A 14,685-nucleotide genomic window follows, 5' to 3' on the forward strand; every position below is an offset into this window, starting at 1 on the left:
GCGCGATGGGCCTCTCGGCGCCTCCCCCGCCGGGCCCGGGCGGCGCGGCGGCCGGGCGGCCGTGGTAGCCGGGCGCGCGGCGCGGAGCGGAGCCGGGCGCGGAGTCTCATTGTTGGGGGGGGGCGCCGGGGCATGAGGGCGAGAGCTCGGCGGGGGGGGCGGCCAGACAGAGCGAGCGAGGAGGAGGAGGAGGACGCCGAGGAGGAGGAAGGAGGCGGCGAGGAGGAGAAGCGGCGGCGGCGGAGGAGGGGGCGAGGAGGCGCGCGGCGCCCCGCTCCCTCCCTCCCCCTGACCCCCGACCCCCGCCGGCCGGCCCCCCGCCCCAGCCCCGGAGGGAGCTCATGGGAGTATGAAGGAGATGGTAGGAGGCTGCTGCGTATGTTCGGACGAGAGGGGCTGGGCCGAGAACCCGCTGGTCTACTGCGATGGGCACGCGTGCAGCGTGGCCGTCCACCAAGGTACGGGGCGGCGGGACCCCGGGGGCGGCGCGGGACCCCCGGCCGCGCCCTCCGAGCCCGCCGGGGCGCGCCCCTCCCCCACCCACCTGAAGGCGAGGGAGGCGTGGGGCTCCCCCCGCCGGGTCCTGGAGGACCGGGTCAGGCATTGTTTTCTTGCCTATTGTTCCAGTCCCGCGCCCCCCACCCCAAGTTGAGCGAGTTTGGGGAGAGTCCAGGGAGCGAGGAGTGAACTCGCTGCGCCCCGCGCCGCCCGCGTCGGGGCTGCCGGGGGAATGTTTACCTGCGAGACGTCCCCTCCCGCCCAGTTATTTTGGTCCCCGGCTCCGGGAGGAAGAGGTCAAGGGGGGGTCATCCCTCGCTTCCGGGTGCTGGGAGGGGCGGAATTGGGAAGGGAGAAGGGTCCCAGGGGAGAAGGGACTCCTAAAATTCTCCCGGGAAGAGCTAGGCTCGGAGAGCGCTTGTGCAGGGGGCCGGAATGGAGGAGAGGGAGGTTTGGAGTTTCCCCCAGCAGCACATGGTTCGGGAGTTAACTCCTTGAGGAATCTTGCCGAGGGCGCAGGCTGGCATCTCCCGCCTGCGTTGGCACAGCGGCCGCGGCCCCCCTTCCTGGGACAGCCCTTAATGTCGTGGCTGCCGGCTCTTCCCGCCACTGCCGTCTGGGTTAGCTGCGCACCTGCCCTCGGCCTTGATTTTTGATCTGTACCCGTGATAGTTAGTGGCAGAAGATGAGGTCCCTGGACCCCCGACTTCCCTGCCTGGTCCTTTACTGGCCCTTTAAGAAGTCCCCCCCCCATAACAACAAAACGTGTTTGACTATCGGGACTGTTGTCGTTTCTTCTTCCTGATGCCAGGGGTAGTCTGGGCCCGGAGCTGGGACACAGGTCCAAAAAGGGCGTGGGGGGAGGATCTTCTAGAAGTTTAAGGTCAAGGACTCAGCCCTCCCGCCCCGGTGGTGCGGAGTGCTCGGTTGTGTGATGGAAGGCTGACCTTGTGGCCATTCCTGTGGTCCTGCTGTTTGGAGAGTGACCCCCAGTCAAGGGAGCAGCCCCCCCCCCAGGAAAAAGCCACCGGCTGACAACTTTGCTCAATGACTCCTCCCCTACCCCTAGCTTGCTATGGCATCGTCCAGGTGCCAACGGGACCCTGGTTCTGCCGGAAATGTGAATCTCAGGAGCGCGCAGCCAGGGTGGTGAGTTCCAGGCTCCTCCCCCCGGCGCCCCTCCTCCCTCCCACCCGCGGAGCATCCCTGGGTTGAGCTGAGGGACCCTGAGGCTGAGGCTGGGGTGGGACTTTGCTGTCACCCAGGGCTTCCTGTTTCCTGCACACCTATCACTAACCCCATCCCTCCCTCAGCTCAGCCCTCACTCTGCCCTGCCTCCTCATGGAGGTTTTGGGTTTTGATTTGAACTTTTTAGTATGGAAAGTTCCAAAAGCTAGAGAAGTAGAGGGGCTCTAGTGGGCCTCGGGTCCCCATCGTCACTCAGTTTTCTATTTGTGGCCAGTCCTCTTTCCTTGACACCCCCCCTTAGACCTTATCATTTAATCTTGCGGCCCATTGAATGTGTCCAGGGAGGGCCCAGCTCGGTGCATCCCCCAACCCCTGTGCCCCTTGCATTGGCAGAGGTGTGAGCTGTGCCCACACAAAGATGGGGCATTGAAGAGGACTGACAATGGAGGTGAGGGGGGCCCTGAGCCCTTGTGGAGGTCGGCGAGGCCCCCCGAATGGGCCTGGGAAGGCAGGGGTGGTCTGGGTGGGGCGGAGGCCGGGGCTCCTTTCCCTGACTGAAGCCTGATGGGAAGGCTGCGGAGGAGGGGTGGCGGCTCACCCCTGCCGTCCGCTGAGGCTGACCCCCACGCCGCCCCAGGTTGGGCCCATGTGGTGTGTGCCCTCTACATCCCCGAGGTGCAGTTTGCCAACGTGCTCACCATGGAGCCCATCGTGCTGCAGTATGTGCCTCATGATCGCTTCAACAAGGTCAGCGGCCCTGCGGGCCCCTCCCTGGCCGGCCAGCCTCGGTTTCCTCCACTGCTTTCTTATTCTAGGGTAGCTTGGTTCTGGCCAGCCAGTACTTTGAGCAAGCCCAGGAGGCGGGTCGGTTCCCGTTGCTGAGCCGCCTCCTATGGCCACACTGACGGGCGTGCTCTGGAATCTGGTGACATAGCCTCCCGCGCAGTAGTACTGCCAGAGGTGCCCTTTAGCTAGTCGTTCGTCCATTCATTCATTCATTCATTCATTCCCGCATTCATTCACGAGACATTTTAATTGAGTGCTCACTGTACTACAGACCTAGGTACCAGGCACGCGGTGTCCTGTGTTCATCAGTAACGTGCTGCCCAGCCCAGTGGAGCTCATGTTTTGTGTGGGAAGACTACATCCCCATAGGTCTTGTCGTTTATGTCTCGGGAAATGACAAGCAGGCAAATAAAATCAATGCAACTTTTGATAACTGCTGTGAAGAAACAGAGAAAGCACTGAACTAAATACCTGGTTGGGGGGCATGCTTCAGCTGAGGGAGTCGAGGGAGGAGACATTTAGGCTGAGACCCTGGGCATGAGATAGAGCCAGCTTGAGGAGGATGGAGTCCCGGGTTTTAGGCAGATAAATAGCATATGCAGAGGTTCAGAGGTAGAAATAAGCTCATCAGAAAGCAAGACAGTCACTGGCCTCTCAGAGCTCCCAAGGACTGTGCTGTCCAAGATGGCTATGCATGGCTAAGAAATTAATAAAAATTAAACACAATTTAGAGCTCAAGGCCTCAGTCACTGGCGAGAGGCTACTGTCTCAGACGGTACGTGTAATGGAACATTTCTGTCATCGTAGAAAGTTCCGTTGGACAGCACTGATCTGGGATGGTGGAGAGAGGACGGGATTGCGGGAGGCCAAAGGATCCCTCAGTGAGCAGGGTAGGGCTTCCTGGAGGAGGGGACGATTGTGCTGTGTCTTGCAGACCTGTTACATCTGCGAGGAGCAGGGCCGGGAGAGCAAGGCAGCCTCGGGAGCCTGCATGACCTGTAACCGCCACGGATGTCGGCAAGCTTTCCACGTCACCTGGTGAGATCCCTGTCCCCAGCCCTTCTTTGAAGTTTGCCATGGTGGCTGCCGCTGTCTCTTGGGTGGCTTCACTTTGGGAGGGGTCCAGAAGGGGAGAAGGAAGCGGCTGCTTTGGACTGTGGCCACGCCTTTCTCACCTGACCTCTCTCCCTAGCGCCCAAATGGCAGGCCTGCTGTGTGAGGAAGAAGTGCTGGAGGTCGACAATGTCAAGTACTGTGGCTACTGCAAGTACCACTTCAGCAAGATGGTGAGTCCCTTCAGGTTGGCCAGCCATGGTGGGGTCAAGTCACTGGAGGTTTAGAGGACAGGGGCCCTGGGCCAGGCCTGTGCCTGGCACCAGGAGGTAGAAGGAACCCCAGTCCCTGCCCTTGAGATCCCCCTCACCTTCTTCCCCTTGATGGGTAATAAGTTATGGCCAAGGAGTATGAATCAGAGCTGAACCAAGCAGTTCATCCTAGAAGACCTCAGCCGGCAGGGCAGCGGCTCCCCAGAGGGAGGGCACCAGTGCGCTGTGTCCTGCAGACCTGTTGTATCTGTGAGGAGCAGGGCCAGGAGAGCCCTGCCTGTCAGCCTGAGAGGCTTCATGGGTGAGGGAGCCTTTCAGCTGAATGGAGCTGGAAGTAAGACTAAGAGGCAGCAGCTGTGTGGGAGTTAACATCCACTGTACTTTAGCCTCTGGACCGAGTTGTTGAACGTTATTTTGCATGGTCCTCCTGGCAAACCTAAGAGCCAGGTGTTGTGTTTTCCCTATTTTACAGATGCATAAACTAAGACTCCCCAAGGTTGTGTAGTTCATGTCACAGCTGGTGGATGGGAGTCACAACAGGCAGTCTGATTTGAAAGCCCCTTGGGAACCTTTCAAGCACAGAGAGAAACAAGGCCCAGGCAGAGGCATGTACAGGACCCCTGAGATGAGACAGCAGGCACGCTCCGAGAACAGGGTGCTTAGTGGGAGCAGGGAGGAGCTGAGCCTGCTTCTGCACCAGGCTGGACGGGTGCTGTCCCATGACTGTGGAGACACTGTCCGGCTCCAGAAGCTGTAAGGTGCCTCAGAGCTGGGCTGTGGCTTGGCCCCCCAGCCCCCAGGGCCACAGGCTTGGAAAGCCTGTAAGCAGGAGAGTAACATGATCAGATTTGTTTTTAAGGAAGATTACCCTGGCAGCTACCACAAAGCCGGATCAGAAAGGCCGAGGCTCGCAGCAGGGAGACAGCTGCAAGCTGGGGGGATGGAGGGATGAGGCAGAATGCTACAGCTATTCCAGGTAGACTTGCCCCAGTGTGGGGGTGACTGAGCAGCAGGAGGTGAGGGTGACACACAGTCCAGGTTTTAGGCGCTCAGTGGACAGTGGTTGAACACCTGGGGGTACCTTCAGAGGGATGCAGCTTGCTGGGTGTGGTCTCACACCTATAGTCCCAGAACATGGGAAGTTGAGATAGGAAGATCACAGGTTCCAGGGCAGCCTCAGCAGCTTAGTAAAACCTTCAGCAACTTAGCAAGACCCTGTTTCAAAATAAAAAAAAGTAAGCTGGGCGTGGTGGCGCACTCTTGTAATCCCCGCACTTGGGAGGCTGAGACAGGAGGATCACTCAGGTTCTCAGCCAGCCTCAGCTACTTAGTGAGGCTCTCAGCAACTTAGTGAGACCCTGTTTCCGAATAAAATATAAAATAGGTCTGGGAGTACAGCCCGGAGGTAGAAAGCCTCTGGGTTCCACCCCCAGTACCCCCCACACACATAAAAATAAATAAATAAGTAAAAAGGGCTGAGGTATAGCTCTGAGGCAGAATGGCCCTGGGTTCAATCCCCAGTATCAAAAAAGAAAAAAGAGGGACGGAGCTGACTTCTGTTGGGTGAGCGTGTGTCCTGGTTTGCTCCAGATACTCTTGGCTATGCCTGTTGATAGCTCTCCCCTTCCATTTTTAGAAGTGTCTTGGTTTGGGTCATATGGTCACCTTGTTCTCAGGGCTTAATAACTTAGGACAAGGTAGGGAGCTAGGTTTGGTTTGTAGGAGGTGGAGACACTCTGATTTGGTGGCTGTCAGATCCTGGACAGGGTGGTAGGGGTGGTCTGGGCTTGTATGACTGGGCTAGAATCCAGGCTGTACATGGGATAGGGATAGAGCGGGCCATGGGAGAGGGTCCGGGGCTGGGCAGGGAGCCGGGCTCAGCGCTGGAGGGCTCAGGCCAGGCGAGGCCTGAAGTCAGCTCTAGGACCTGTCAGTTGGGAGGTAGTTGGTGACCGTAGGGGAGCAGCTGCAAGCCTGGGACAGGTGAGGCCATCAGACCAGACAGGGGCTGTGCATTAGTAGTGGAAGGAGGGGAGGCAGCCCTGGCTGGAGGGGGAGGCAGCGGGGGTACTGTTTGGATTTTGTTGGTGGGTTACTACTGCTGCCCTCAGGTTGAGGGAGCCATCCCTTGCACAGGAACAACTACTGTATTTGGTGGCAGGGAAGGGCCTGAAGCAAGGGAGGTGGCTGGAGTGGAGTGTATGGAGGAGAGGAAGGGATGTGGAGTGCAGGGGAGCAGAAGGTGCCCAGGAGGGTCCCTACATCCACGACCCAAGGGAAGGAGGCAGAAGTGGGCTGGGGTTCCGTCTGAGCAGGATGGGGTGAGAGGCTCGAAGAGAGCAAGAGGCCTTGGGCCCTGGCCCTCTTCACCAGGTCCTGCTGAGAGACAACACTCGTCCCTGCCTTTGGGGACCTCAGTCGTTGGATCTGTACTTAGAATAAGCCAGCTGGGGAAGCTCTAAGGAAGCAGAGCACCCCAGAGGACAGGGCAGATGGGGCTGGCCCCGGGATCATGCACCCTTCAGGAACGTTTTCCTAAGCCAGTGAGAGGAGGGTTGGGCATTTTCTCTCAATTCTCTCCCCAGAAGACATCCCGGCACAGCAGCGGTGGTGCAGGAGGAGGCGGAGGAGGAGGAGGAGGATGCGGAGGAGGAGGAGGAGGAGGAGGAGGAGGAGCAGGAGCTGCTGGAGGAGGAGGCAGCACCAGCAGCATCAGCGGTAGCAGTGGAGGTGGCACAGGGGGAGGCGGCAGTGGCTTCCTCTCTGGCAGGAGAAGCCGGTCAGCCTCACCATCCACCCAGCAGGAGAAGCACCCTACCCACCACGAGCGGGGCCAGAAGAAGGTGAAGCCTTTCCCTTCGCTCTCCCATCCACACTCCATTCACAAACACAGCTGCCCTCGGCTCTTGGTTCCTGACCCCTTCCTTCCTCTGAGGCCACTTCGGGACAGAGGGGGCTGGGGAAGTAAAGCATGAGGGTTGGGAGGGGCGACCCGGGGCCCTGACTTCCCTGTGCGGTTCCCTCCTGGCCTCTCCTTGATACGACAGTGACCTCAAAGCCCCCCCGTGGCCCTGCACATCCACACGGCTCTCCAGCCTAGCCATGTGCCAGCCCAGTTTGTAAATGTACGTGCCTGTGTAATCTCCTGTCATGTATCAGTGTGCCTGCCCCTGCGCACATGTGTCCTGGGTGGACACCTTTGCATGCTCTCGTATGTGGTACTCTGTGTCACTGGTGTGATAATGGGAGCGGCTATTTTTAGCAGGCAGGGAGGATGACGGGGAAGGGCTTTGGGTTCCCAGGGGACCCTGCCTGAGCCACTCCTGTCCAGCCAGAGTCTCCCATCCCTCCACAGGAGGAGATGACTCCCTCGAAGCCCCTGAGAGGAGGTCAGCTCCCCACACCCACACGTCGTGTTCATCCTCCTCCACACAATCTCCCAGTATCAATATCTGGTCGCTTTTCCCTTCCTAGAGTCGAAAGGACAAAGAGCGCCTTAAACAGAAGCACAAGAAGCGGCCTGAGTCCCCCCCCAGCAGCCTCACCCCGGCCTCGGTCCCCACTGCTGACAAGGTACTGTCGCCACAGTCGGGAAGGATGGCCCGCTGGTCTAGGTGCGGGGTGGGTCAGGTGTGAGGCTGAGGGTGAGCCGGCCCTGAGCACGCACCCACCCGCAGCCTCAGGTAGTGCCCCCCACTGCCTCTTCAGCCTAGAAGGGGCCTGTGGTTCTCAGCCCCACCAGGCACTAACGACCATAAGGGTGAGGGTACTCCCCTGCCTGCTGGCTGCCAGATGTTCACATCTGCCTCTGTCCAGGCAGAGGGCCTCAGCACTGGGCTCTTGTCTGCCCAGAGTGAGGCAATAGCACTGAGCCCCATTCTCCAAGTTCCTGGGGCCCACCCAACCAGGATAGGCAGAGGACTCCCACACCATCAGGGCTCCTAAAGGCTGTTGCCTAGCCCAGCTCCCCTGCCATGCAGGCTGGAAGGGCTGAGAGTGCTGGCTGGGTGCAGGCCCTGGACAACACCCTGAAGTCCCGACTCTTCCAACCCTTCCCAGCAGGGGCACGCTATGTCAGGCCTGTCTCCAGAAATGGACAACATCTGGATGAGCAACAGGCAGGCCCTACTGTAGGCCAGGGAGTTGCTAATCCAAGCCAGAACAGCCTTCCCCATGGAAAGAGAACCCTGGGGGCCTGGAGAAACTGCTTCCTCCTGTCCCATTATTGCCAGTCACCTCTACCCCACCTCTCATGGTTGGCAGAGCTCTGGGCATCTTAGCAGGAGGCTCAGGTATCAGGTTTCCAGGGTGATGTTGCTGTAGCAACTGCCCCAGTCACCCTCTCCCTTCCCTGTTTCCCAGGGCTCACCTGGAAAAGCTTCACATTCATGCCCTCTGACCTTTCCAGTGGCCTGCAGGCAGGTAGAAGGACTTGAGGGGTCTCCCAGTAACTGGGTGTCCCTGGGATTTGCTGGAGATCGCTGCCCATCCCCCCTCCCGCCCCAGCACTCAGCTACCCTCCCCCAGCCCCTCTTCCCTTGTTCTCAGTACCACATCTGGCTGCCTTCAGAACTCCAGCTGCTGAAAAGAACAAAGGAGGAGACAGAGACCAGGGTTCCGCCCGGGAGGGGCAGTGCAGGGTGGCTCTCTGTCCCCCAACATCCCCCGTCTAGCATTTGTTCACCCAGCACAGTTTACCGAATACCTGGTCTCCGGCTCAAGGAAAAGTGCCTTCCCTGTCAGTAATATGAGGCATGGACTCGCGCGTGCCAGGCACTCTTCTAGAACCGGGAGGTGGACGGGGTGCATGGGGAGTGCTTCATTTAGTCCTCAGAATAGTCCAACGAAGCCAGGCGTGGTGGCGCACGCTTGTCATCCCAGCATCTGGGAGGCTGAGACCGGAGGATCGCGGTTCGCGGACAGCCTCAGCTACTTACTGAGGCCCTCTGCAACTCAGTGAGACCCGGTTTCAAGGTAAAGAATAAAAAACAGGGCAGGGAGTATAGCTCAGAGGTTGAATGCCCCTGGGTTCCATCCCCAGACCTGCAAAAAAAAAAAAAAAAAATAGTCCAATGAAGTAGGTGTTTTATTAACCCCATTTAATAAGTGAAGAAGCTGAGGCACAGAGACGTTGAGTCGTTTGCTAAAAGCACAGAGTAGTAAGTGTGGAGTCCGGGTGTGAGCCCAGGCGTCTGGCTGGAAGGCCCGTGCTCTTTACCACACAGCACTGTCTCTGCTGGGTAGTAATAGCAGCTGCCACCGCCATTTATTGGCTCCCATCCCGTCTCTTATCATAAACTTCCTCATAACACTACGTATGCAGATTTCACCCCATAAGGACGTCGACTCTCGGTGGGGTTGAGATACCGGGGTGTAACATGGCAGCAGGGGGCAGACTCCTCCAGGTCACCCCCTGCCTGGCTCTGCCTGGCTCAAGGGCCCATATTCCTCCAAGTGCCTCCCACTGCCCGCCAGGGTTCCTGGGCCTCATTAGACATGGGACCGTCCAGATCAGTGTGGTGGACTGACCGTTGACAGTCAGGTGGGGGCCCCTAGAACGTGGGAAGGCTTCACAGAAGCAGGGACTTCCGCATTGGATTGTGAAGGAGGACCGCTTCTGGGTTGGCTATCAAGAGCATCAGCGGCCCGACGGTGGGGTAGAAGCCAGGTGGCTCTGTCTTGTGGGGCTGCAGGGAGGGAGGGTGGCAGCTGGGAAGCCTCAGGCTGGGCCCAGGGAGCTCTCCTGTCCTTATTATTCCTTCTCCTTGGCCACGAGTCCTCTCAGGCCCCACAGTGTTCACACGTAACTGCAGGTGAGCCAGCTAGCGCGAACACGGGCTCTTCTCGTCATGAGCTCCTTTGCCCTCTGTCTTTCTGTTTGAAGGAAGGACAGATGTCTTTTTGGGTTTGTGGTGCTTCCCTCTCTCCCCCCAGAATTCCACAGTTGCCTCCCCACTGTCCTTGGTTAGGGGCTCCCACCGGAGCAGGCCCTCCCGAAGCCAGCTGCACTCTCCCAGTTGAGCCCAGATCCTGTGCCCTCCTGCCTCCCAGGTCAGGGCTGGCCCGGCCTGGCAGCTGGCAGTGAGCCTCCCTCTTCTGCCCCGCTCAGGTCTCCTCCTCAGCCTCCTCTTCTGCCCACCACGAGGCCATCACTCAGGAGACCTCCGAGAGCAGCAGGGACTCGAAGGGGAAAAAGTCTTCCAGCCATAGCCTGAGTCACAAGGGGAAGAAGCTGAGCAGTGGGAAAGGTGTGAGCAGTTTTACCTCCACCTCCTTCTCCTCCTCCTCTTCCTCTTCCTCTTCCTCCTTCTCCTCCTCTGGGGGGCCCTTCCAGCCTGCAGGTGAGTGTGGGTATCCTGAGCAGGCTGGGAGCGGGACGGCCTGCACTTTTCTAGCAAGGGCCTTCCTGTTGGTTCACATCTCGTTTTAAAGCACTAGCTTTGTTATTCATGTTATCTGCTTTAATCCACGGTCATCCCCTGAGGTCACTGGGGTGGGAGTTCCTCTCCTCCCATTTGTTTCCAGTGGGCAAGCCGGAGGGTGGGGACACGCGTCTCTGCACAGGGCACGTGGCACAGGAGGGAGAGAGGGGCCCTAGAGCCCAGCTGTGAGTTGCTGTTCCCTCTGCTCACAGGTTCATCCCTGCAGAGCTCCCCTGACTTCTCTGCGTTCCCCAAACTGGAGCAGTCAGAGGACGACAAGTACTCCAAGCCCACGGCCCCTGCCCCGTCTGCCCCTCCCTCACCCTCCGCCCCTGAGCCCCCCAAGGCCGATCTCTTCGAGCAGAAAGTGGTCTTCTCCAGCTTTGGGCCCATCATGCGTTTCACCACCGCCTCCAGCTCTGGCCGGGCCCGAGCTCCTTCCCCTGGGGACTATAAGTCTCCCCACATCTCGGGGTCCGGGGCCTCAGCAGGCACCCACAAACGGATGCCCACCCTGAGTGCCACCTCCGCACCTGCTGAGGAGACCCCCGAGATAGGGCTGAAGGAGAAGAAGCACAAAGCCAGCAAGAAGAGCCGACATGGGCCAGGCCGACCCAAGGGCAGCCGGAACAAGGAGGGCACGGGGAGCCTGGCTGCCCCCGCCCTGCCTGGTGCCCAGCTAGCTGGCTTGACCGCCACTGCCGCCTCACCGTTCTCTGGAGGTTCCCTGGTCAGCTCTGGCTTGGGGGGTCTGGCCTCCCGCACCTTTGGGCCTTCCGGGAACTTGCCCAGCCTGAGCCTCGAGTCCCCCTTGCTGGGGGCAGGTTAGTGATTCCTGGGAACTGGGTATCACAGGGCTGAGCCAATCTTGTGAGGGGACAGGGGCATAAAGATGCACCTAGAAGGATATATGAAGCCGGGCGAGGTTGTATGCACTTGCAGTCCCAGTGCTTGGGAGGCTGAGACAGGAGGATCGCACAGGTTCAAAGCCAGCCTCAGCTACTTAGGCTCTTGGCAACTTAGTAAGACCCTGTTTCCAAATAAAGCATAGAATAGGTCTGGGAGTATAGACCAGAGGTAGAAAAGCTCCTGGGTTCCACCCCCAGTACCACAAAAAAGGAAGGATATATGATAACTTGACGTAGTGGTGCAGTTTTGTAATCCCGAGGATTTGGGAGACTGAGGCAAAAGGATTACAAGTTTAAGGCCACTCTGTCTCACAATAAAAAATAAGAGGGGCGTGGTGGCGCACAGTTGTAATCTCAGTACTTGGGAGACTGAGACACGAGGATCGCAGGTTTGCAGCCAGCCTCAGCAATCTAGTGAGGTCTTCTGCAACTCGGTGAGACCTTTTCAAAAATGAAAAATAAAATAGGGCTGGGAGTATAGCTCAGAGGTAGAATACCCTTGGGTTCAATCCCCAGTACCACAAAAATAAAATAAAAAATAAGGAGCCGAGTGTGGTTAGCATACTCTCATAATCCCAGCACTTGGGAGGTTGAGACAGGAGGATTGCAGGTCAGCCTCAGAAACTCGGGCCCTCCACAACTTAATGAAACCCTGTTTCAAAATAATAGAAAAAAATAGGGCTGGGCTGTACCTCAGAGGTAGAATGCTCCTGGGTTCCAGGAGAATAAATAGGGCTGGGGGTGTAGCTCAGTGGCAGTATACCCCTGGGTTTCAGCCCTAGCACCCCCTATAGGAAATAAAGAAACTGCTCCAAAACCAAGATAAGGGAGGAGGCGACAGTTCCCTCCAAGATACTCTCATATATCAGTCTTATGGTTATAGTGGGAAAGCCAGGGGGTGGGTAGATGGACATTGCAGGGCTCACTGCGTTTGGAAGGCATTAGGAGAGCTAAGCATCCCCTAGGCCTGCACAGGGCAGCCTAGTGAACACTGTTACCCAGGCAGGAAGCCCTGTCTGCAGCAGGGTTAGACTGGCTGATGTGGCCAGATCCCAGGAGCGTGCTCTGGAGGGGAGCCACTTGTGTGGGTTGAAGGGTGACTGTGCCTCTGGCGACCTTGTTCCTCTAGGCATCTACACCAGTAATAAGGACCCCATCTCCCACGGTGGCGGGATGCTGCGGGCTGTCTGCAGTACGCCCCTCTCCTCCAGCCTGCTGGGGCCCCCAGGGACCTCGGCCCTGCCCCGCCTCAGCCGCTCCCCATTCACCAGCACCCTCCCTTCCTCTTCTGCTTCCATTTCCACCACTCAGGTGAGCTTTACTCCTGGCTCCTTCCCTGGGCTTGTTGGGGACAGCCCAGCAGGAGCCGGCCCTGTGTGGGGATTGGAGAGTTCAGGCTTGATAGCCACCAGCAGCCCTCCCCCCGGGCTTCTCTCCTCCCAGCACACGCTTGTGCCCTAGATCTAAGAATAACCACCAGGCTGGGTTCTCCCTCCTTCCCTCAGGTGTTTTCTCTGGCTGGCTCTACCTTCAGCCTCCCTTCTACCCACATCTTTGGGACCTCTATGGGCGCCGTTAACCCCCTCCTCACCCAAGCCGAGAGCAGCCACACAGGTGAGTCGCTGATTCTGTTCCTTTCTTCGCCAAAGCCTGAGGTGTGAGACCCCCTAAAGGATGCGAGGGCTTGCTGGCTGCCCCTTCCCTCTGGCCATTGCCCACTCTGCAGAAAACAAAACAAGAAGCTTCATATGCAACCAAACCAGGGGACGGTTTCACACTAAGACCAGGAGAAGGAAGGGCAGGGCAGTTACTGCTCCGTCACACAGATGAAAAAGGGCAGAGAGAAATGACTTGCTGGAGAGGCTGAGGCAGGGCTAAAGCAGAGCCTGCGTGCTGGACTCCAAGCCCTGTGCTCTCAGAGCTGAAGCACTGCTCCTGCCTGCCTCTTAGAGTGTGCTTGGGATTAGCAGTGAGCAGCCCTATCAGCCCCAGGGCTCCATCTCTGGGTATTTAGGAGTTAAGGGGGTGAGCTGCAGGCTCCCCCACCCCACCCCACTTCTCCCTGGAGAAACAGCCCAGTCCCAGGAAGCTGACTGGTGCAGACACCTGTCAGCAGAGCAGGCAGGGCTTGTCTCCAATCCTGTTGTTTCAGGTAAGCTTTTATTTATTTTTTTGGTGGTACTGGGGAACCCAGGGGCATTCTACTACTGTGCTACATCCCCAATTCTGTTTTTTATTTATTATTTTGAAGCAGGGTCTCCCTAAGTTGCGGAGGGCCTAAGTAGCTGAGGCTGGCCATGAACCTGCGCTCCTCCTGTCTCAGCCTCCCAAGAACTGGGATTACAAGTGTGCACCACCATGCCCCCAGCTAAGGTAAGCCTTCTTAAAGGACCCAAATTTGAGTCCAGTTTTAAGACCCAACAGAGTTGGGTTTTATATTTTCCAAAATGTAAACTGGGATTTAGTGGCCTTAGGAATATAAAAAGCTATACAAGGAACTGGGCATGTTGGTATAGGACAGCCGCCATGTAGGTTTCTGGACAGCCTCGGCAACTTAGTGAGACTCTTAGCAACTTAGTAAGACCCTGTTTCCAAATAAAATAGGGCTGGGAGTGTAGCCTGGAGGTAGAAGTCCCCTGGGTCCCACCCCCAGTACCACACACACACACACACATATACACAAAAGTCATACAAAGACAGACATGGTGGTAATTTCCTGTAATCCCAGTACTTGGGAGGCTGAGCCAGGAGGATTGCTGGTTTGAGGCCAGCCTAAGCAACTTAGTGGGACCCTGTTTCAGAATAATAAATAAGCCAGAAGTGGGGAGTGGTGGTGCATGCCTGTAATCCCAGTACTTGGGAGGCTGAGAGGAGGATTGCAGGTTCAAGGACAGCCTCAGCTATTTAGTGAGGCCCTGGGCAACTTAGACCCTGGTTCAAAATAGCTCAGAGGTAGAATGTCCCTGGGTTAGATCTCCTGGACCACACACACACACACACACACACACACACACACACACACAAAAAAAAAAAATCTGGGTGTGGTGGTACATGCTTGTAATCCCAATACTTGGGAGGCTGAGACAGGAGGATCAAAAAGGTTCACATCCAGCCTCAGGAACTTAGGCCCTCCACAACTTAGTGAGACCTGTTTCAAAATAAAGAAATAAAATAAAATAGGGCTTAGCTCAGAGGTAGAATGCCCCCAAATTCCATCCCCAGTAGCACACACACCAGAGAGGAAAAAAAAAAAAGGTAAAAGCAGGATGGGTGGCATATGCCTGTAAATATGGTACTCAGGAAGCTATAACAGGAGGGTTGCAGGTGTGAGGCCAGCCTCAGCAACTTACACCCTGTTTCTTTCTTTCTTTCTTTTTTTTTTTTTGGTGGTACTGGGATTCCTGGAAGCCCTTCTACCTCCAGGCTACACTCCCAGACCTATTTTATATCTTTTGTTTGGAAACAGGGTCTCTTAAGCCAGCACGGCTGACTTCGAACCTGTGTAATCCTCCTGTCTCTGCCTCCTAAGCACGGGGATTACAAGCCTGCGCCACCATG

At 57.3% G+C, this 14,685-nt stretch overlaps 1 protein-coding gene across 4 annotated transcripts in view; it reads left to right on the forward strand.

The window, feature by feature from the left end:
* Nucleotides 1–349: 349 nt before the first annotated feature.
* Nucleotides 350–14,685, forward strand: part of LOC308274450 (protein AF-17) — a gene marked incomplete at both ends in the record, with an annotated part of 28,575 nt that continues 14,239 nt past the window's right edge. For 2 of the 4 annotated variants that reach the window (XM_080712149.1, XM_080712150.1), the window contains 12 exons: nucleotides 350–458; nucleotides 1,568–1,647; nucleotides 2,080–2,134; nucleotides 2,324–2,433; nucleotides 3,407–3,510; nucleotides 3,665–3,758; nucleotides 6,383–6,640; nucleotides 7,272–7,370; nucleotides 9,907–10,138; nucleotides 10,432–11,043; nucleotides 12,257–12,438; nucleotides 12,633–12,741. In XM_080712149.1, coding sequence (XP_080568275.1) covers nucleotides 350–458; nucleotides 1,568–1,647; nucleotides 2,080–2,134; nucleotides 2,324–2,433; nucleotides 3,407–3,510; nucleotides 3,665–3,758; nucleotides 6,383–6,640; nucleotides 7,272–7,370; nucleotides 9,907–10,138; nucleotides 10,432–11,043; nucleotides 12,257–12,438; nucleotides 12,633–12,741 — 2,044 coding nt within the window. The remainder of the gene's footprint in view (nucleotides 459–1,567; nucleotides 1,648–2,079; nucleotides 2,135–2,323; nucleotides 2,434–3,406; nucleotides 3,511–3,664; nucleotides 3,759–6,382; nucleotides 6,641–7,271; nucleotides 7,371–9,906; nucleotides 10,139–10,431; nucleotides 11,044–12,256; nucleotides 12,439–12,632; nucleotides 12,742–14,685) is intronic. The other 2 variants (XM_080712152.1, XM_080712151.1) reach the window with 2 other exon arrangements.

Source organism: Muscardinus avellanarius (assembly GCF_963383645.1).
Source record: "Muscardinus avellanarius genome assembly, chromosome: 16".
In the NCBI taxonomy this organism is placed as follows: Eukaryota; Metazoa; Chordata; class Mammalia; order Rodentia; family Gliridae; genus Muscardinus; species Muscardinus avellanarius.